At 32.1% G+C, this 23,391-nt stretch overlaps 2 protein-coding genes across 2 annotated transcripts; both read left to right on the forward strand.

Moving 5' to 3' along the window:
* The first annotated feature begins 2,226 nt into the window (after positions 1 to 2,226).
* Positions 2,227 to 4,733, forward strand: LOC107888507 (uncharacterized). The gene is made up of 3 exons (XM_016812638.2): positions 2,227 to 2,702; positions 3,829 to 3,967; positions 4,445 to 4,733. The coding sequence occupies exons 1-3, from the start codon at positions 2,349 to 2,351 to the stop codon at positions 4,627 to 4,629; spliced, it is 678 nt and encodes a 225-aa protein (XP_016668127.2). The 5' UTR covers positions 2,227 to 2,348; the 3' UTR covers positions 4,630 to 4,733.
* Positions 4,734 to 17,108: 12,375 nt separating this feature from the next.
* On the forward strand, positions 17,109 to 22,177 carry LOC107888505 (SAL1 phosphatase). Its single transcript, XM_041077576.1, has 8 exons — positions 17,109 to 17,411; positions 17,659 to 17,734; positions 19,102 to 19,172; positions 19,285 to 19,487; positions 20,004 to 20,214; positions 20,294 to 20,392; positions 20,886 to 21,039; positions 21,598 to 22,177. Exons 1-8 carry the CDS (start codon positions 17,232 to 17,234, stop codon positions 21,759 to 21,761), a joined length of 1,158 nt encoding a protein of 385 aa, XP_040933510.1. The 5' UTR covers positions 17,109 to 17,231; the 3' UTR covers positions 21,762 to 22,177.
* Positions 22,178 to 23,391: the final 1,214 nt, after the last annotated feature.

Genomic DNA, 23,391 nt, shown 5'->3' on the forward strand with positions numbered 1-23,391 from the left:
AAAATTCGAACAAAACAGAGTTATGTCGAAAGCTTTGACGAGTAAACCCAAATCTTAAAAATTTACACACTCACCCTGCGCTTACGCAGAAACTTGAATACAAGACCAAAGATTATACAGAAGCTTAACCATTGAACTATCAGACTCATTCTTAACACAAGTTAACGCAAAAATAAACTTGAGTCAAGAGTTCAATGATATGGGTTGAACCAAAATAAACAGTAAAAATTTAAAAAAGAAGACTTGAACCCCTGATCTTAAATATATAAACAAAACATTTAACCACTATAACAAATACTTAATTATTAATAAAATTTATCAAATAGATTTTCAAAATTTGGGACGTTACAAATTATGTTTTTTAAAAAATTATAAAAGAAATTAAAAAATTCTTAAAAAATATATAAAAAAGTTAAAAATTTTAAAAAAATAAAATAATAATTTTGGCGAACTAAATAAGTTAATTAACAATTCAAGTTTATTATACTAAAATATATTATTTTATTATTATTTTACTTTGAAAAGTTTTCAAATATATATGGTTTCAATTTTATGTGCTCTAACTTGGAATTAGTTATACTGTAACAATATTTTAATTTGACATGTTTATTTTTTTTAATTTAACTCGAATAATTTCACTCGATTCAAAAAAATTTTAAATCGAGTTAGGATGATAAAATAAGACTCGTTAACTTAATTAACTCTAAATTTTTTCACTCGATTTGGTCAAATGCTTACTCCTATATATATAATTATAATAAAACCTAAAGCTAAAAGAATGGTGAAGACAAGGGCAAGTTTAAAATTAAAAAAGTGTTAATAAAGATAATATTAATAAAATAATTTTAAATTTTTTTGTCTTGTGTGTCAACTTGAGTTCTTTTGTCAAATCTTTTATGTAATTTGTATATTCATTTGTTTCCTGACACGTTAGACAATAATTATATCTATATAGAAATTGATTGATTAAGTGCCAAATTAGGAAAAATTAATGTCCAAAATTAATTAAAATAAATAATAAAAATGTTAATTACGTGTGTTTTCAAATATAAAAAATCATCAACTCAATTTTCAACTAAAGAAAGAATAGATTTTTTTGGGTATTGTTTGGTCAATCTAGTGTTAAAAAAAAGAGAAGCTTATAAAGAGCGGAAGAATATATTGAAATTTGAAGATAATTTGACAGTGAAAAACACCTAGATTTGGTGTTGAAATTCGAAATTTATTTGTATATATACAAAAATTTAGTGTTCTTTTAAAAAAATAAATACTTTTTTTTTTATTTTTACAGAAAGAAGAATAAAATAAATGCTGAAAATGAAAATAGGGGATTAAAAACAAGAAAATGATGAAATTTGGGCTCAAACAATTACAGTAAGTAGCGACCGATGGTGGCCGTTGACGTTAGAATCTAGAAATTTTCTAAATTTAGTTTAGTTTCAGTTTTGAAACTTTTATGATTTGGATTTTAAATTAAATAAAGTAAATGTAGTTAAACACAATTTTAGTTAAAGGAGATTCCAAACAATTTTGGGTTTGTTTTTGGTTAAATTACTATGAATAAAAATAAAAAGAATCTAATTCTTCTCTTTTTTCACATGAAGAGCATGATGAACAGGAAGAAGAATACCAAAAATATTTTTAGACTTTTTTGGGTTAAAAACATTTAATTATTTTATGTTAATGGATTTTTATTTTTATTTATAAATTTCGTCTTTTTTTACTTTATTATTATATATTTTTCTGAATTTTTTATATTTATATTTTTATAATTTATAATTTTTTAAAATTGATATATAAATATATGATAAAAATATATGTATTTTTTAATTAAAAACATCACGTGGTATGTTTTGATTGATCATCTATTTTTTAAAAACAGCATTAAAAAATTGGATGGAATAATATTTTGAGTATTAAATTGAGAAAAAAAATTAAATATCAAAAAAAAAAAAATACTTTAGAGATTGAGAGGTGGTACATAGAGAAAGGAAATCGGGTAACGTAGCAGGAGTGTAACTTGAACATGCATGTATTTAGTTCTCCGAGCATTGTTAGAATGATGATGCGTTATTTATTGTATTTTCGTTTTGAGTATAGAGCAGTTTTAAAATGATAGATGCTTTGGAAAAAAAAACCGTTAAAACCGTTGGCAGGTGTTAAGATTTAACGTGAATGATGAGGGGATATGAAGTAAACCACCGGTATTACATAATAAATCGTGAAGGATGGATATGAAGGGAGTTTAAGCATAAATTTGTTTGTGGCTCTAATTTAATAATAAAAACCTACAAAAACGCCAACCGCCCAAAATTGGACAAGAAAAGAGAAAGAGAGCAGAGGCAGCAATGGGTGCACACAAAGCACCAATTTCCCATTTCCTTTCTTCACCCAATCCCAACCATAAAACCCTGAGAACCCCATTTTTGAACCTTGGAACTACCAGCAGGCGCTTCCTTTTGTTCTTCCTTTCCTCTCCTATCCTTCCCAGCAGTAACAGTCTTGCCCTTGACAATGCTAAATTACTTCAGTCCAATATCATGGATGCTCTAGCTTCGAGTTTTGACCCAGTGAGTCAAGCTGAGAAAGACGCCAGTTCCCTCATTAGTCGCAGAGTAACTGAAGCTGTGGAGTTGTTGGAGAGAGGGAAGGAATTGCAGGCTCAGGGTGATTTCCCCAAAGCTCTTCACTTCTTTACTTTGGTATATTAATTCATCCCCCACTCTTTAAAACCAAAAAATGCTAGCTTGGGTTCGTTTTGTTGTGCTTAGTTTACATATTTCTAGCTGCATTTGGTATAATTGCAATATCTTGTGCCATGTTTCGATTCTACCTGTTGTCTATAAACTCCCAATAGTGATTTCTTTTTCTTGCTAATAGTTCAATTCACTGAATTAAAAATGATTATATATATATATCCTTAGCAATTAACATCATGATTCTTTATTTACCATAAAACATCTATGCTTCAATTTTCTTCTCTATGAAAGAGAGTTCATTTGTACCCGAGATCAAGGTTGGATCCGCAGATTCCCCTGTGTGTAGGGGTGTGGATGTGTTTGAGATGATTGGATTGTATTAAAAACAATACTTCTCAGAAGCTACGTTCCATCTAACCATATCTGAGCCAGGAATTTGGATAAAGTTAAGAGAAAGTAATATGCAGAACATAAATGTTCATAAGAGGAGAGTTTTAAGGTTAATATTGCTGTTATTTATAGCAGTTTGGCTTGCAGGAGGGAGAGAGGATTCCCTTTTTAATAGGGGCTAAGTGTTTATATACCCGCGCGTCATGCCCTCATAGGCGAGTAAAGGGCAAGGGCAAGTGGCCAAGTGGTCTGTCACCATTGGTTTAGGTAGAGTGACGACGGGATGTGCTTTCAATCACATTGGATAGGACGTAATAGTTGAAATCAGGAGAGACTGTTAATAAGTGAGGTCCACATATGCTCGTGTGGATGTTAAGTCAAGGAGGTATGCTTCCAAGGAGTATGCTTCCAAAGAGTAAGTGGGGCACTCGTGAGGAGTAGAAGCGAGGTGCTTTCTCGAAAAGTTGTCTCCAAGGGGTGGAGGTATAACAGGATTTATAGCAATTTGCTTGTGAATTTTGAATTCTACTGTCTAATATATAGTAATATATGAAGGTATAATGTGTGCCCTTTTCAGACCTTATTTCGTTGCAAGAGGATTATTATGACCATAGCATATTACATATATACAAGAATTCTTATTATTTTTAATGCACCTCTGATGCCTATGAACTTAGACCAGCTTGTGAAGCTGTGATGCAGCAATGTATGTGAATAAGTTTTCATCACTTGCTTTCAGGTGGTTGAAAATTATAAAGATTTTGCATTCTCAGACTATGCAAGAGTTGGTAGGGCATTGGCCTTATACGAGGTTGGAGACAAAGAAGAAGCTTTTGCAGAGATGGAAGATGTTTCAATATCTTTAAAGGGATATCCAGGTACTATATTAGAGTTCAAATTTATTGAACATTGAAGATTAAGAAGCTTTTGTTTTAAAAAATAGTGGGACAAGAAACAAACTTATAATGCAAGAAATAATCAAAATAGACTTTGAGGCGTAACACACTTTTGCCTCCAGAATACAACAAAGTCTCAAAACATCCAAAATAAAAATAGTAAAATGGCTGATAATGCAACATACTATTATTGCTAATAAGCACTTAATTATTGCCATGAATTGTGTCATTACATGACATTGTTATTCATTAAATGTCATGTCTTTTTAAAGCACAATTATTGACATAAATTGTATGGTTACATTACATGACACAACTTTTTAAGGTGTTGTATCATTTTAACATAACTACTCTAATGCACCGACCCATCAAATATCCTCCCTTATATTATTTATTTATTTTGAACTTCTCTAAGCAACTAACACCTTTTGGGCTTCCATGTTTTATGATTTTGTGCAGAAGTACATGCAGCTCTTGCTGCAGTTTTATATGCAGACAAACATGCACCATTGCTAGCTGAAAATCAATTCGCAATTGCAACTCTACTTGATCCTCATTTTACAGATCTCTCATACGTGATTGAAACCAAGCATTGGCCTCCTAGTTTGGTTAGTTCCTTGCAACATTTTATCACACTTTCTTAGAGATTTGTGTTTGAATATTATAATACATTGGCAAACTCTTGTCAACCTTTATCATAGATTTGTAATATTTCATCGCCTTGGGACAAAATAATTATATTCATATATACATTCTTTTCTCTATAAGCCATAATGTTTTATTGGGATTGTAACTTTGTTTGATAGATGCCAAGCAAATTTATGGCTTTATTTCTGTAAGATAGTTTGATTGCTGCAAAGCTCTACCATCACCATCACCATCACCAACATCAACTATTTTATTTTAGTTACAGCTGGTATTTAGGATGAGCAAAATTCGATTAAAATTGAATTATTATGTAATCTACATTTGAACTAATTTAATTAACTTGATATTGTATCTATACTATTATTGACTTCTTAGTTGATATTAAGGGTAATTATTACGAGGATATTCTTTTCTTTTTTATATTTTTATATAAAATCTATAAAAATAATTTAAAATTTTAAAACTCCATATAAAATAGAACTTGAATCTATAACATTAATGTGTGTAAAGTTTTCACTTCGACTCTCTTTGGATGAGTGGTAACTGGTGAGATGGAAAATAATAGTGGCTGTGGGATTAGTTAATAACAGTGAGAATGAATCATGACAATTAATGATATAAAGCTAAATTTTAGGTATATATAAAATAAATAATTAAGAGTATATTTTTAAAATGAAATATGCTAAATAATAATTAAATTATCAAATTTATTAAAATAAAAAATTAAAATCATATTTTTATGTTAAATTATGAAATATATATTAAAACTTTATTTATAATTTTAGTTTAAATTTTTACTCACTTATAATGGCACATGCATGTGATTTTATGTGTTTAATATTTAATTAATTTTTTAAATATAATATTTTTATTTACAATAATTAGCATAGAATAATATTTCTTATTTGAATTACTAAATATAATTAAAATATATTAACGTATTAATTCAAATATTATAATATAAAAATAAAATAATAAGTAAAGCATTTTTAATATATTCAATCTACAATATAATTTTATTTTAGGTAATTAATACAAAGTAACATTATTAAAAATAATAATCAATTAACATAATTAACTTTAGCATTAATTAAGTGATTAGAATTCTATTAAAGTATTAGCACAATTTTTGTTTATGTGAATTTTTTAACTAATAGTTGCAAATTATAATTATAATCATCACAACTTTTTTCCCTTATAGTTCTATTTAAGTAGTACTTCTATTTTAAAATTAGCTTAACCTTCTTTTCTTTTCTTTTCTTTTTTTCAGTTTAAATTATAATTATTTTAAATGTATAATTATCACAATTTTTATTAAATTATAATTATTTTTAAATGTATAATTATCACAACATCAATTTTATTTTAAAATTTTTAACTAATAATTCTAAATTAAATATTATAAATACGGGCAAATTATAAAAATAGTCATTTTTATTTGCCTCATATTACATATTAGCCACTTATGTTTGAAATGTTATGTTTTAGTCACGTTATTATTTTGTTACGAAGTGGTCACTCTACTATTAAACTCCGTTACCTCCCTGACAACAATCCTACGTGGAAATCCAAATGAGTTTTAAATGCCAACTTGGATGTTCGGTTGCTGGGATGAAAATACGTTTTTAATGAAATAAATTTAATTTGGACTGTCACGTAGAACATCCAAGTTGACATTTAAAACCCATTTGGATTGCCACGTAGAACCGCCATTAAGGAGGTAATAGAGCTTAACAATAGAGTGACTATTCGTAATAAAACAATAACGTAAGTGACTAATGTTGAATATTGGCAATATCCCACATTAGGAAAAGATAGAAAGGGAGGGGGTTTGGTTTGTTATATATAGAACCCCTCCCCCTTTGGTTGTATCAGCCCAAAATCTTCTCCTTTGTAATATTTCTAGAGGAAATATTAATTTGGTAGTGTCCGAGGACGTAAGCTAAATTGGCCGAACCTCGTTAAAACTCTGGTATTTTATTTCTTATTTGTTTGCTTTTATTTAATAGCTTTATGTTGGTTATATTTATTTAGTTATTATTGCTATAAATATCTAAGTGAGTTCTGTCTAGTTGTTGGGTTTTAAGCGGGACCATTGTGACCCCTCCAATTTAACTGGGAATTTTCTTAGTATAATTGTTGGCATAATAATTATCTAAATATTTCTGATAATATTGTTATTAATATTATCGTCGCTTCCGCAACAATTGGTATCAGAGCCAAGGTTTTGTAGTATGCTCTGTGTTTGCAGCTTAGTCTGATCTTACACATCAGAAACATTTCCTAAAGCTTGTGGGTATTCTGCATTTGGTGGCTATTAAGTAGAAGCTATGGCAAAAATGACAGAAGAAAAACCATCCATATCAACAACTTCCACTTCGTACATTTTGCCGAGGATTGGAACTGCAAATACGAGATTTGTAGTGGAAATTTTTGATGGAACAGGTCATTTCGGCATGTGGCAAAGTGAGCTTCTAGATGCCCTCTTTCAACAGGGTCTAGATATTGCCATTGAGGAAGAAAAACCAGAAGGGGTTGATGATAAAGAATGGAAGACCATCAACCGATTGGCATGTGGTACAATTCGATCATGTCTTTCCAGAGAGCAGAAGTATGCATTCAGTAAAGAGACTTCTGCAAGTAAATTGTGGAAAGCATTGGAGGAGAAATTTCTGAAGAAGAACAGTCAAAATAAGTTACATATGAAGAAAAGACTGTTTCGTTTCAGTTATGTTCCTGGTACCACGATGAACGAGCACATTACCAATTTTAATCAGCTGGTGGCTGATTTGTTGAATTTGGATGTGACTTTTGAAGACGAAGACTTGGCGTTAATGTTGTTGGGATCGCTTCCTGAGGAGTTTGAGTACCTTGAAACTACTCTACTTCATGGAAAATCGGAAGTAACTTTCAATGAAGTAACTGCTGCATTGTATAGCTATGAACTACGCCGAAAGGATAAGTTGAAAGGTTCAGGTGAAGCAGCAGTGGAAGCATTGGTAACAAGAGGTCGTCAGCAAAGTCAGTCTAAGGGGAAGAGAAGAAAGTCCAAAGGTCGAGCTGTTGCCAAAGATGAATGTTCTTTTTGCAAAGAAAAAGGACATTGGAAGAAAGATTGTCCAAAATTGAAGAAAAAAGGGAAGACTCCGCAAGATGCAAATGTTGCAGAATGCAATAGTGAAGCAGAGTCAGACTTTTCTCTTAGTATGACATCTTCAACATTATATGCAGATGAGTGGATCATGGATTCTGGTTGTTCCTATCATATGTGTCCCATTCGGGAATGGTTCTTTGAATTTCAAAAACTAGATGAAGGGGTTGTTTACATGGGTAATGATAACACATGTAAAATAGCCGGGATAGGTTCAATTAAACTGAGGAGTCATGATGGATCTACTAGAATTTTGCGGGATGTACGATATGTCCCAAAGTTGAAGAAGAATCTCATCTCTTTGGGGTCGTTAGAATCTAAAGGCCTAGTTGTGACAATACGAGATGGAGTTCTTAAAGCAACTTCAGGAGCATTGGTGATGTTGAAAGGCATAAGAAAGAACAATCTGTATTACTACCAAGGTAGTACAGTGGTCGGGACAACAGCAGCAGCAATTACGAGTACCAAGAAGGACGCTGAGGCAACACAGCTGTGGCATATGCGTTTGGGCCATGCTGGTGAAAAATCCTTGCAAACTCTAGCCAAGCAAGGATTATTGAAAGGTACAAAGACTTGCAAACTTGAATTTTGCGAGCATTGTGTTCTGGGAAAACAACGAAGGGTGAAATTTGGCACTGGGATTCACAATACTAAAGGTATTCTGGATTATGTGCATTCTGATGTATGGGGACCGTCCAAGACTCCATCACTTGGAGGAAGACGTTATTTTGTCACCTTTATTGATGATTTTTCCAGACGAGTTTGGGTGTTTCCTATGAAGAACAAAGATGAGGTGCTTGAAGTTTTCCTTAAGTGGAAAACTAAAGTTGAAAATCAGACAGGAAGGAAGATTAAGGTTCTCCGATCAGACAACGGTGGAGAATATAAAAGCGATCCTTTCCTAAAGATATGCCAAGATTGTGGCATAGTAAGGCACTTCACCGTAGGTGGAACACCGCAACAGAATGGGGTGGCAGAGCGTATGAATCGAACGCTTGTGGAGAAAGTTCGATGTATGTTATCTAATGCTGGATTAGATAGAAAGTTTTGGACTGAGGCTGTGACGTACGCTCAACATCTCATCAATCATTTGCCATCATCTGCTATAAATGGCAAGACTCCTTTGGAGAAATGGTATGGAAAACCTGCTACTGATTATGACACCTTGTGCATTTTTGGTTCTATTGCATATTATCATGTGAAAGAATCAAAGTTAGATCCAAGAGCAAAGAAGGCTCTATTCATGGGCTTCAATGCTGGTGTTAAGGGATATCGTTTGTGGTGTCTAGAGGCAAAGAAGATGATAATCAGTAGGGATGTTACCTTTCATGAATCTGCCATGTTGAATAAGGTAAATCCAGAAGGAGTGAGTAGTACTTCACAGCAGGTGGAGTGTACTCCGCAGCAGGTGGAGTTTGAGCAGAGTGTGGTAATTCCAGCAAAAGGTACCACTAGTGATTCTTCATTGGCAGATGCAGAGTCAGATGAGGAAGAGGTTTCTACCCAAGAACCTCAACAGCAATCAGAGCCAATTGCAGTCAGAAGGCAGAGACGAGAAATTCAGAAACCTGCTCGTTTCACTGACATGGTAGCTTATGCACTTCCAGTTGTTGATAATATTCCATCCACTTACACCGAAGCCATTCAGAGTTTAGAGAATAATAGATGGTTAGGTGCAATGGAAGAGGAAATGCAATCTCTAGAGAAAAACAAGACGTGGAAGCTGGCACAACTACCAAAAGGGAAGAAGGCGATTGGTTGCAAATTTGAAGACACTATTGAAGTTTGTGTTATGAGAAGATGTTCGAAGATGTGGAATATCGCCAAGGTGGAGATTTGTTGAATATTGGCAATATCCCACATTAGGAAAAGATAGAAAGGGAGGGGGTTTGGTTTGTTATATATAGAACCCCTCCCCCTTTGGTTGTATCAGCCCAAAATCTTCTCCTTTGTAATATTTCTAGAGGAAATATTAATTTGGTAGTGTCCGAGGACGTAAGCTAAATTGGCCGAACCTCGTTAAAACTCTGGTATTTTATTTCTTATTTGTTTGCTTTTATTTAATAGCTTTATGTTGGTTATATTTATTTAGTTATTATTGCTATAAATATCTAAGTGAGTTCTGTCTAGTTGTTGGGTTTTAAGCGGGACCATTGTGACCCCTCCAATTTAACTGGGAATTTTCTTAGTATAATTGTTGGCATAATAATTATCTAAATATTTCTGATAATATTGTTATTAATATTATCGTCGCTTCCGCAACAACTAAAACGTAAAATTTTAAACATAAGTGACTAAAATGTAATATGAGGCAAACGAAAGTAACTATTGTTGTAGTTTTCCCTATAGAATTGTTAAATGTGAATTTAGTAATATGATGAAAAATAAAGGACATTTATATATAAAAATTATATTTATTTAATTAAAAATTTTAGATTTTTATTATTTTTAATTTATCGAATTATATTCAATGATTTTATAAATTTATAATTTTAACAATTAACAATATATTATGTTATTTTTGAAGTAGAACGTTTAAAAGATATAACCAAATTAATTAATTTCAGTTAATTAACACATTATCAATTAATTAATATTACTTTTATTATTATAATTACATAATAATACTAATAAATTATTATTCTAATGTAGATTTAGTAATATAATTAATAATAATAAAGTATTATTGTAAATTTAAAAGTTTTTCTAAACTCATGCTTATATTAAAATTTTGTAAAAGAAATTATTATTCATATTTGTATTATTCATATAAAAATATTTAATTATAATAATTTTTTATTCTTATAAATTTTATAATAATAAATTTTATATATTTATTAAATTACTATAGAAATCAAAGTCATATATATTTCAGAGCCTCATGTGATGGCCTGATGGCCATAAGATATTCATTGTTCCAAGTGTGGCATGGGTTCTAGTCACGTTGGTTGTTCTGGCTTTGCCTTGTTATTGTAATTCACAAAAAATATAGTTTTTATATAATTCTATGAAGCCTATAACTTAATATAAAATATATAATAAATAGACTTTTTTGTTAAAAAAATATAAAAAACATATTTGTTTTATATAATATGAATTACTTCAATATATTAACAATGTTGTTTTTTTACGAGGTAATAAAAATAATTAATGTATGATGAGCATGTGGTAAATGAAATGCTGGTTCATTTTTGTATTTTAAATGTTCAATTACTTTTAGTTAATTTATTTATTTTACTTTATTAATTTAAAGTGATGAACTTTTTTTTATTTTGGGTTTTAAAATTCTTGTTTTCTTTTTCAAAATTAATTCATTAAGCATTGTTCAATGCATAGTTTTTTAACACGAATTTCCTCTAATACCGATGATAATTTTGTAGCATATCACAAATTTTTTTTAACACCATTAGTGTTTTGGGTAATTTGTACAACAGTTAACAAGTTTAAGTATCAAATTGAACTTAAAAAACTTTAGGTACCAAATTAAGAATGAAGTGTCAAGTTTAGATACTAAATTGGACAAAAGAAAACTTAGGTATCAAATTAGTAAAATGTATTAAATTCAGGTACTAATTTAAACAAAAGAAATCTAAATACTAAATTAAGAAAAAAATGTTAAGTCCAAATACCGTCATAAATTTATGCTTGGCACGACTAAAAAATTAATTTACCACTCATCGAACTTTTACAAACACACATGGTTGTAGGTACACTAAAAGGCAGAAAATTAGAAGAATGATTTTTTTTTTGTAAATTATACTCAAGATTACTAAATTATTAGTAAATTTACATTTTGATTATTTAATTTTAAAAAATTACAAAATGATCATTGAACTATTAAAAATTTTCATTGAAAGCTTTTATTTAAGTGGGTTATTAAGTATTTTATTTTAAAAAGTTCAGCTAGCGAGCTTCAAGCGACAATTTGATAATAGGTATGATGGATCAGTACTTATCGATGAGTAGAAGAAAATACCCTAGATCTAAGTTGATCTGAAAATCAGTATCAGAGATCGGAGACGAAAGTTATTTGAATTTTAGTTCGCAAATTTATAGCATTCAGAATTGTTTCATGGAATAAAAAAATTTGAATTGTAAAAAAGAAGGAAAAAGAGAGTTCTTGATTGGTGCAAACAATGTGAACAGAGAAGGCCATACAACAACGGTGTAACAGTCTAATGACTTAAATGAAAATTTTGAAATAGTTCAATGATTATAATATTTTAAAATTTAGTGGCCAAAATATAAAATATTGTATGTAAGTTTATCCTTTTTCTCTGAGTTCAACAATTAAAAACTGAATTAACGGAAGGGAAAGATTATGTGCTCATAGATGAACGGCCAATCAATCTAAACCGGGTAGCATTAAGTAAATTGTAACACCCCGAACCCGAGGCCGTCGCCGGAGTCGAACACGAGGTGTTAACAGACTTCAAACCACTTAAAAAAAAATTTCTCAGACAAGCTGCCAGTCTGCGTACTAGTCGCTTAAAAAATCATATCTTGAGTTCTGAAACTCGAAATCCAGTTCCGTAAATTTTCCCTGAAACTAGACTCAAATGCCCATCTACATATTTTTTTCTATAATTTTTGGTCGAGCCAATCAGTACAGTTTATTAGTCAAAGTCTCCCATGTTACAGGGATCGACTACACTGACCTTTGTGCATTACAACTTGGATATCTCCCTGCACAGAGCTTCAATACTGATGCCGTTTGTTTCTATAGAAACTAGACTCAGAGAGGAATCTATACATATATGGAATGACTCCTAATTATCTCTGGTTAATTTATAATGAATTTCCAAAGTCGGAACAGGGAATCCAGTAACTGTTCTGGCCCTGTCTCACGAGAACCTGAATATCTCTTAACATACTGTCCATATGATAGTTTCGTTACTTTCCTATGAAAATAGATTCATCAAGGTTCGTTTACATAATTTATTCATTATTTAATTTAAATCCTAATATTTTTAGTGATTTTCCAAATCTACATCACTGCTGCTGCTAGCATCTGCCTTTAAGGTAGACTTTACCTATTTCATAGTTTCCATGATTCAACTAGCTCTTTTAGCATAAATAGCACAAATTATGATAGTGATTAACCATTCCATACCAAATGATTATAACATTATGCTCAAATATATATAAGCCATTTTCGCATGGCTATATACATTAACCAAAATATTCTTCCGCCACTAGTCTATTTTATACATGCCATAAGACAATCCGAAACGTAGCAGTACCAAACAGTGGATAGTGATAGTGTGACTAGTTGCTGACGATCCCCGAGCCTGTAGCTTCGCAATGAGATCTATAAAACAGAGGAAACAGAGTAAACGGAGTAAGCATTACAATGCTTAGTAAGTTTTAAGAAGTGTCAACAGATAACAATCAAATTATAACATAGTTGTTCGTATTTTTATTTCACTCTTCCTTCAGGCATACCATCCCTTTACCGAATATGCACATCTCATCATATACAATAAGCAGATAAACTTTCACATAAAAGTGAGCTCATGTGACATAGATATATCGTATGATTTCACATCACCTCTCACACTGATCCGATGTCACATAATCATAGGAATAGTCTCATAGATTGCTCTCGTATGCATCACATAACTACCTTATGATTTAGTGCAAATCAAGCTCACATATAAACTTGGAGTACATACCTGTTTAACCTTTCGCATTGAATATATTTATAAGCAATTCTTATTACGAAGTCTTACCCGGACATAATCCCCACACGTAGTCATCGGGTCTTTAGAGCTCGGATATAGTACAAGCACGAAGCTTAAGGACACTAATCAGTGATAATATTCTCGCATAAAGCCTGCGGGGTTTTAACCCGGATATAGTGCTGACACAAATGCCCTTCGGGACTTATCACATTTATGCACTTTCACATCCATCACGTTGGCCACTCGGCCCTGTCACATATATACACTTTCACATTCACACATCGGCCATTAGGCCTTATCACACATATACACTTTCACATTCATCACATCGGCCATTAGGCCTTATCACATATATACACTTTCACATTCATCACATCGGCTATTAGGCCTTATCACCTATATACACTTTCACATTCATCACATCGGCTATTAGGCCTTATCACATATATACACTTTCACATTCATCACATTGGCTATTAGGCCTTATCACACATATACACTTTTAGGCCTTATCACACATATACACTTTCACATTCATCACATCGGCCATTAGGCCTTATCACATATATACACTTTCACATTCATCACATCGGCTATTAGGCCTTATCACCTATATACACTTTCACATTCATCACATCGGCTATTAGGCCTTATCACATATATACACTTTCACATTCATCACATCGGCCATTAGGCCTTACTATCATTTCATATTCGAATACTCATAACTTACAATATCACGATTTAGAATTCAAGTATGGGTTTAATCAATAGCTTATGAGCAACTAAAACAAGTTTATCAAGGTTCACAACATAATCTCAAATTCAGCACAAGCTGTTTTTCCTGAGCAATAGTCACTAAATTATTTATAACTGGAGCTACAAAACTCCAAATCACTTTCCGTTAATTTTCCCTGAATATAGACTCGTATATCTTCCATCCATATAATTTCCAGAATTTTAGGTTTGGCCAATCAATACCAGATTTTTCTTAAAGTTTCCCCTGTTTCACTGTTTGACTAATCTGACCACTCTTCACTAAGAATCAAATTTCTCATTTTACAGAATTTAAAATGTGTTGTATTTGATTTCATTTGAAACTAGACTCATTAAGGAGTCTAAGCATATAAATTTTATCTTATAACCATTTTTGTACAATTTATAATGATTTTCTAAAAACCGAACAGGGGATTTCGGAGTCATTCTGACACCGTCTCACACAACTTTAAATATCTCATTATCGGAAATTCCTTTGCTTACACGGTTTCTTTTATAAGAAACTAGACTCATTAAGCTTTAATTTCATGTCTCATTCAGCCTCTAATTCAAAGCCATAAATTTATGGTGATTTTCTAAAGTCACGTTACTGCTGCTGTCCTAAGCAGACTATTTCAAATTACCCTTGAATTCCCAAGCTCAAACACTTAAGAACTTACCATTTGAGCTTAGAACATATCATGGCCACATCATATCTTATTAAATCAACTCATCATGTCCTATTATAATTGAATTTACTCAACGTTTAATCGCTTAAAACTTACCTCGGATGTGGTCGATCAATTTCGGCGGCTATTCAATGACCTTCGATTTTCCCTTGTTGGACGCCTCTCCTTTAGAGTCTTGAGCTTAAACAAATAAATTAACTCACTTAACCGCTTTGCTACATATATTGGTATCCACATTTTAATGATTTTATGACATACGAAATGACATGGTAAAATTTTCATCTTGCTACTTTATGTTCTTAGCTATTCGGCTAATAACCTCATGCAATTACCATACTATCAATAATCTAATCACACATGCATATGCATACTTGGACATTCGGTAATCACCTTTGCTAATTTTAAACTCAACATCACATAAGCTCCCAAGTGATGGCCGAATGCTTCATTTGTTACCCAACTAACCATTCAACAACCTCAACCTCATTACCACCCTTTTATGCCTAATTATCTAAGTCAAGATAAGATCATCAACATGCCTAACTATAGCCGAATGTGCAACATTAATCTATCATCTCCATTTCATTTAACACTTAACATTTACCACATATCAATTCACCAAACTCTCCATCTATTCATGCTCTCATATTCGGTCACCCATACCCATACTAACCATATAACTAATTAATCCTAGGGTTAAACACAAGTGCAATATTGAAGCACCATGGCCGAACCTTTATGAAGTTGCTAAGACCCCTCATTTCTACTCCTCACACACTCTCACATCCAAACCTTTTTATTAAACACTCAAGCTCAATCATCTTCATGCCTCATCACCACAACATCAAAACACCAACCAAGAAAGACAACACCCATGGCCGAATATCATCTCCATCACATAGCAAGATTTAGACCATGGGCTAGGTAGAACTCAAACTAACAACTAAAACATGCATGCATCTCATGGAACATCATCAAACATACCTTAGCCTAGTTACATGCATGGCCGAATCTCTTCAACCTTTCTTCTTCCTTCCTCCTTCAAATTTTCAGCCAAGGTGTTAAAGGATGAACACCCTTTCTCTTTTTTTTTCTTTTCTTTGTCTAGTTACGGCAAAATGGAGGGGGAGGGATGGATGAGACAACTTTGTTTTCATCACCCCTCCCTTTTCATTACTTAATTACTAACCCTTTTATTTATTGTTTCTAACATAACACACTAAGCCAACATGTTCCCAACATGTTTCCACCCATAGCATGGCCAGCCACTAGCTCAAATTTTGGGTAATTTGACATGCAAACCCATCATTTTCATAACATGCATTAATAGGCCACTTCTCATTTGCCTAGCACATTTCTAAATTTTCTCACATAAGTCCTATTTAATAAAATTCACTTACAATTAACAAAATTCAAGCATGAAATTTTCACACATGCATATATACATATAATAAGCATCAAATATGATGGCTAATTATTAGTATGACTCGGTTTTGTGGTCCCGAAACCACTTCCCGACTAGGGTCAATTTTGGGCTGTCACATAAATGGTCTAATTCTGCTCTCAGTTCCTATATTTTTTCTAACTTTTAAAATTTAGTACTTCTAACTTTTTTTACCAATGTACTTCTATTGTTAATTTATTTTCAATTGATAACACCATTATATATAAATACAATTTAATTTTAAGATCAATACTTTCAATATTAAAATATCATATATTCGAATTTAATGAAAATATATTAACAATAGTATTAATTAGGTTTTAATTTTCAGAGATAAATTTATGAAATAAAGGGTAAATTACATTAGTAGTCATTTAATTATATTTTTTTAATCACTTAACTATGAAAAAATATAAAATGGTCACCCAATTATTAGTAAATTTTTTTTAGTTACCTAATTATAAATATTTACAAAATGGTCACTCAAGTATCTTGAATTTTTAGATGTTACATTAGCCAGTTGGTGACAAACAAAACAAAAGTAAACAGTTGGGTGGCCATTTTGAAACTTTCCATAGTTAGGTGACTAAAAAAGAAATTTACTAATATTTGGGTGACATTTTGTAGCTTTTCATAGTTGGGTGATCACTAATGCAGTTTACCCAAAAAAAAGATTGGACTAAACATACAATCTTGAAAAGTACAGGGACTAAAAGAAAATTTAAACCAAAGTAAATATCTATATTCCATTAACAAATGATTAAAAAGCACGTGAATGTGAGTGAGTGATGAATATGATTGATTCTGCTCTGAAAAACAAGAAACCAAAATAAAGGAATTTTCATACGAATTTATTGAATTGAAAATTTAATAAATGTCTATAAATTGGTTGAGATTTGTTTCCCCCTCTCTTAAAAAGCCCTCTCTTTTTCATCTCTGTCACTTGCCTCCTCCTCCTTCTTCTTCTTCTTCAGCTGTGATTGTGGCAATGTCTTATGATAAAGAATTGGCTGCTGCAAAGAAAGCAGCCTCTCTCGCTGCTCGTCTCTGTCAGGTTTCTCTTTTCATCCAAAAACTCATTTTTTCTCTGTATTATGTGTTTTGGGTTTTCAATAATTTCCTCATATCCTTTTTCTTTGGAATTATCGACTGTTCTAATATTAGGGGTATTGAAGTCACTGAATTGAGTCTCGTTTATTTTTTTCAAATAAATTTATGCTTTTCGTTGAGAATTAAGATATGTGAAGCTGTGTATATATAGAATTTGAATTTGAATTTTGGGTGTTTGTTTTAATTTCCAGAAAGTACAAAAGGCTTTGCTGCAATCCGATGTTCAATCAAAGAATGATAAAAGTCCTGTAACTGTTGCTGATTATGGTTTGTTTCTAAATTGCTCCTTCCTCTTTGGTTCTTTCACGTAACATTACCAGTTTCTTTATTTAAAGTAATATGCATCTTGGATTTGAAATGGTTCCTATCCGGTAAAAGTATCATTGAAGCATTGCATTTTGACCCTTTTGCTCCAAAAAGAAAAACAAATTAATGTCTTGTAGTAAGATTAAAGAAAAAATTGGTCCTTTCTAGTAAAAGTTTTATCCATTTCTATAGTTAAAAATTGGTCCGTATACGTTATGTTACATGGCACATCACATGTAATTGTCTGGTTATTTTTGAAGAGTAAAGCTGGATGAAGTTTTTAATAGAAGGACCAATTTGCTCTTTGATCTAATGTATAAGGGCTAATTTGTTCATTTTTTAAGTAGAGGGGTAAAAAGCAATCAGACTCCTAATACAAGGAATTTGCTCTTTCTACATGTTAGCATGTTACTAGGAATTTAGTTGTTTCCTGCTTTTATTAATTTTTTATACTAGGAAATTATGAGCCGTATGAACAAAATTTTCTATGAGATGCAATGTTATTGTTCTGGTGAAAACAAAATGGCATAATTGTGATATTTTAGTTTTTCTGTTTGATGAGCATATCTCAAGTGTGAACTGATCACCTTGCCCTTTAATGCATTTGCTTGTTTGAGTGTTGCCTCTACTTTTACATCCTCTATGCTCCTCTGCGCTATCCGTACAAATCAAATTTTAGGCTGAAATAGATAAAAGTACCATGGAGGCCTTTATATTAGGAGTCGGATTGCATTTTGTCTTCTCTACTAAAAAAATGGCAAATTAGTCCTTATACGTTAGATCAGAGAGTAAATTGGTCATTCTGTTAAAAATTTCTTTCATTTCTACTAATAAAAACTGGTCCCTATATGAGGTACATATGGCACGCCACGTGTCACTGTTTAGTTATTTTGTTAGTCATGCCAGTTTTTAATAGTAGAAATGGATGAAAGTTTTAATAGAAATTACCACTTTGCTCTTTGACCAAACATACAAAGACTAATTAGCTCATTTTCTGAGTAAATGGTGTAAAATGCAATATGACACCTAATACAAGGGCCTCCATGGTTATTTTTACCGGGGGAAATATGATCACAGCTTGTATTTATTATTTAATGTTCAACTTGTTAGTCAATGCACCTATCATATGCAAAATTCGCAGGCATTATCTAATTTTATGAAATTTGCTTTTTTTTTTTTACATTGATTATCCCTAAGAAATTTCTGTTTTAAGTATATATGCTGTTCTTGGTCCCATCATCTTTCAACTTAAGGGTTGACAGAAAAGAATCCTTAACTAATTACTAACATGTTTTCATGACATTTTTATATTTTAAAATTTTCATCAGGCTCACAAGCACTGGTTAGTTTTGTGCTGCAGCAGGAATTTCCTGATAACTTCTCATTAGTTGCTGAGGAGGTGAATCTCTGTACTTGTGAATAATAGTTTCAGCAGCATGCATCAGCCATCTTTTTTTTTTACATCATAGAATTCTTCTTTCCTTCTAAATAATGTTTTGGTTTCTCTTTAGGATTCTAAAGATCTTCGCAAGGATGGTGGCCAGGAAATAGTAGAGCGCATTACAAAACTTGTGAACGATTCTCTAACTAGTGATGGATCATACAATGTTACTTTATCCACAGAAGGTGTTCTCAAGGCCATTGACAATGGCAGATCTGAAGGTGGTTCCCAAGGTCGACACTGGGTTTTGGATCCTATAGATGGTACTAAAGGGTGAGCTCTGAAACTTTATATTTGACATAAGTGATTTTGCTTTAGTCATAAAGAAGTTGATGTCTGCTATAATAATTATTCATGTGCACTGAGTGCATGTTTATGATATGCCTTATCCAACATGAGGTAGTAACTTTCCTTTTCACTCCTTAACTCAGCAATGACTACTGCAGGGGGATGTTTAGGGGCATACCTTAACAGTACTATATGCAAGACAAACCATAATTCTGTCTTGGTCTTGCATGGCCAGGCCTTTTAATTTAGTGCCTTAGAATTAAATGACCGATCATCAACGAACTCTCTCATGTATATAACTTTTGTTTTATCTTTGTTATACATGTTATGTTTGGATTGCTTTGCAATTTAGTGTGAAAGAAATGGCTAATCTTTTTATTTTTGCATAATAATGATCTCTACCTTTTTCCAATTATAAGAAATGATACTTTTTCTCATTGTATGTTCTTTTAGATCAACTTGATGACTTAGTCTATGTTTTTTTGATATTTTACATTGTAGTTTTCTGAGAGGAGATCAATATGCAATAGCATTGGCTTTGCTAGAAGGAGGAAAAGTTGTCCTGGGTGTGCTGGCTTGTCCAAATCTTCCACTAACTTCCCTCAGTGATGCTGGTCAGCATTCTCCAAATAATAAAGTTGGCTGCCTTTTCTTTGCTGTAGTAGGTGGTGGAACTTATATGCAGCCACTTGATGGTTCTTCGGCAGTAAAGGTTATAACGACTTATTATAATTTTTTGCTATTAATCTCAGTATGTATCTGCAACTTATACAATTATATGGGATCTCCAGGTGCAAGTAAGTGCTGTTGAAAATCCTGAAGAAGCATCATTCTTTGAGTCTTATGAAGCAGCACACTCCATGCATGATTTATCTAGCTTGATTGCCCAGGTACTCTCCCTCTTGCTTTCTCTACATAGATATAAATAGGTAAAAGTATCATGGAGGTCCCTGTATTAGGAGTCAGATTGTATTTTGCCCCCTCTACTCTAAAAATGGGCAAATTAATCCCTATGCGTTAGATCAAAGAGCAAACTAGTCTTTTTAGTTAAAAATTTCATCCATTTGTATTATTAAAAAGTGGTGTGGTTGATAGAATAATTAGATAGTGACACATGGCATGTCACATATACATCATACTGAAGTATATGGATAAGTTTTTAACAGTAAAAATGAATGGAATTTATAACAGAAAGACCAATTTGCTTTTTGATCTAACATATATAGACTAATTTGCCCATTTTTTGAGTAAAGGGAGCAAAATACAATCCAACACCTAATACATGGCCTCCATGGTACTTTTACCAATATAAATTTAATACATGTATATATACACACACTAACGCTTTTGGATAATGTATTGAAAACGTTGAGATGTAAACAGAAACTCGGCGTCAAAGCACCACCGGTTAGAATTGATAGCCAGGCAAAGTATGGTGCTCTATCCAGAGGAGACGGAGCCATATATCTGCGTCTTCCGCACAAAGGGTATCGAGAAAAAATATGGGATCATGCTGCTGGGTGTATTGTTGTGACTGGTACGTACCAATTCCACTCCATCATCTGCTACTATCTCTCTCAAAGTTAAAATGCGAAGGATTAGTTGGCTGACATTGGTTTATTATTCTGCCCTTTCAGTGTTGGAACCTTTCGGTAAAAATACCATAGAGGTTCTTGTATTAGGAGATAGATTGCATTTTGCCTCCTCTACTAAAAAAATGAGCAAATTGGTCGTTGTACATTAGACTAAAGAGCAAATTAGTCTTTTTTGTTAAAAATTTTATCCATTTCTAATGTTAAAAATTGGCATAACTGACAGAATAACCAGACATTGACATGTGACATGCCACTCATGTTGATGCATAGGGTTTGGTTTTTAATAGTAGAAATGAATGAAATTTTTATAGGATAATCAGTTTGCTCATTGATCTAACATCCAGTGATTCATTTGCCCACTTTTTTAGAGGGGGCAAAATGCAATCGGACTCCTAGTACAAGGGCCTCCATGATACTTTTACCAAACCTTCAACCACTCACCCATCCACTAATCCACCATCTGTTTTCTAACATATCTGTTTGCAACTCATGATTTTCAGAAGCTGGGGGTGTGGTCACAGATGCTGCAGGGCAGCCATTGGATTTTTCAAAGGGAAAGTATCTTGATCTGGACACAGGCATCATTGTCACCAACCAGAAGTTGATGCCATTACTGTTTAATGCAGTTAGAAAATCTATCCAGGAGAAAGCTTCATCTTTGTGATTCATTTTAGAGGCAGGCTTCATCCTTTCCTCCTAACTTGCTCTGTTAAGCTGGTTGAAACTTGATTATTTTTGCCTTCAATGCTTGAACTTTTATCATTCTTCTCCCCAATGCTCATAGGAAGATTTACATTTAGCATGCATGAACAAGAATGGGACCAATAAATCTCATCTCTACAATTATGACAATGTAATTTTAGACTAGGAACTTGAAAGCATGGTCCTAGGCTTTGAGCCCTTCTCTTTGTCCAACCTGGCAATTGGGTTTAGGTGTAATTAATTAGATAAAGTAACAGTGTTGTTGAATACAAACGTATTACATTATTACTGAACTTATTTCATGGTAAAACAAGTGTGAAGTCCTCTCTTTGCCACCGTTTACCTTACATGGTTTAATAAGTAAGTGTTAATTTTGTACTTTGCCACTTACCCTTCCATTATTCTCTTACCAATTTTGCAAATGTTATGTGCCATCAACCGCTATTGTCAATGCAAGGTATAGCATGATCTGTTGCCACCATTTTTCCAAAAATAAAAAAAAATAATCCTTTAGCGTATTGGCCTAATTACACTTTAAGCCCTCCAACTTCAACTTAGATTTTAAATTACTCCATCTTCTACCTTTCACAAGTTATTTACATGCAAATCTCTTTAGTTTTAATCATAAAAATACTATTCACAAGGCGTGAACTACATCGTTGTATCCACAAAGTTTATTATTTATTCCGAAAATGATGGTTCATGTCTTTGATTAGTATCATTTCAGACATCGAAAATTTGAGATTATTATAAAAGTAAATTTGTAAAAGATTCAGCAATTTTGTAAGATGTTCAACAATTTGAGAAGTTGTAAGAAGTAGGTAAATTTTAATAAATTTGTAAGAGATTTAATAATTTTACATGAAAATTAGTAATTTGGTGAGAGATTTGGTAACTTTCAAAGAAATTTAGAAAATTTTAAGAAATCTTAATAATTTTGTAAAAAAAATAGTAATTTATAATTTGTAGAAATTAGATGAACATTACAACATTATAAGAAATTTAGTAATTCTTAAACTTGACAACTACTCTCATGTTCGACTCTAAAATATATATAAAAGTGTTGTTTCTTTATGGAGTTAATACACTTTTTGGAGTCTAAACTTGGAAACTACTCCCACATGAACTAATTTTTTTTTGTCCAAATTAGTCTCTGAACTTGATAATTATTCCCATAGAGTCTGAACTTTTTTTATTATCCAAATAAACCTTTGATATTTATTTGAAAACCCTAAAAATTAGACATCAATGTAAGAATAACAGTCAAATTCAAGGACTAACTTAAACAAAAAAAAAAAGTTCAAACCCAAATGTAGGAACAATTGCTAAAATCATAGACAAACTTAAAAAAAAATAGACACTAATATAGGAGTGATTACCAAATTTAGGGTCGAAGTAGTGATTTAACTCTTGTTTATAATACTTTTTAAGTGTAAGGAGGAATAAATGAATTTTGTTAGAAGTAGATGTGAATATAGCACTCACCTCATCTTAAAATAGAAATGGTTTGGTGTAACTAGGATAGTGAATGTGATAAATAAACAAGTTAATGATTAGGTCATAGGAGGAGCGAGTCCCGGGGAGTCATTTGG

Source organism: Gossypium hirsutum, chromosome A09 (assembly GCF_007990345.1).
Source record: "Gossypium hirsutum isolate 1008001.06 chromosome A09, Gossypium_hirsutum_v2.1, whole genome shotgun sequence".
Taxonomy (NCBI): Eukaryota; Viridiplantae; Streptophyta; class Magnoliopsida; order Malvales; family Malvaceae; genus Gossypium; species Gossypium hirsutum.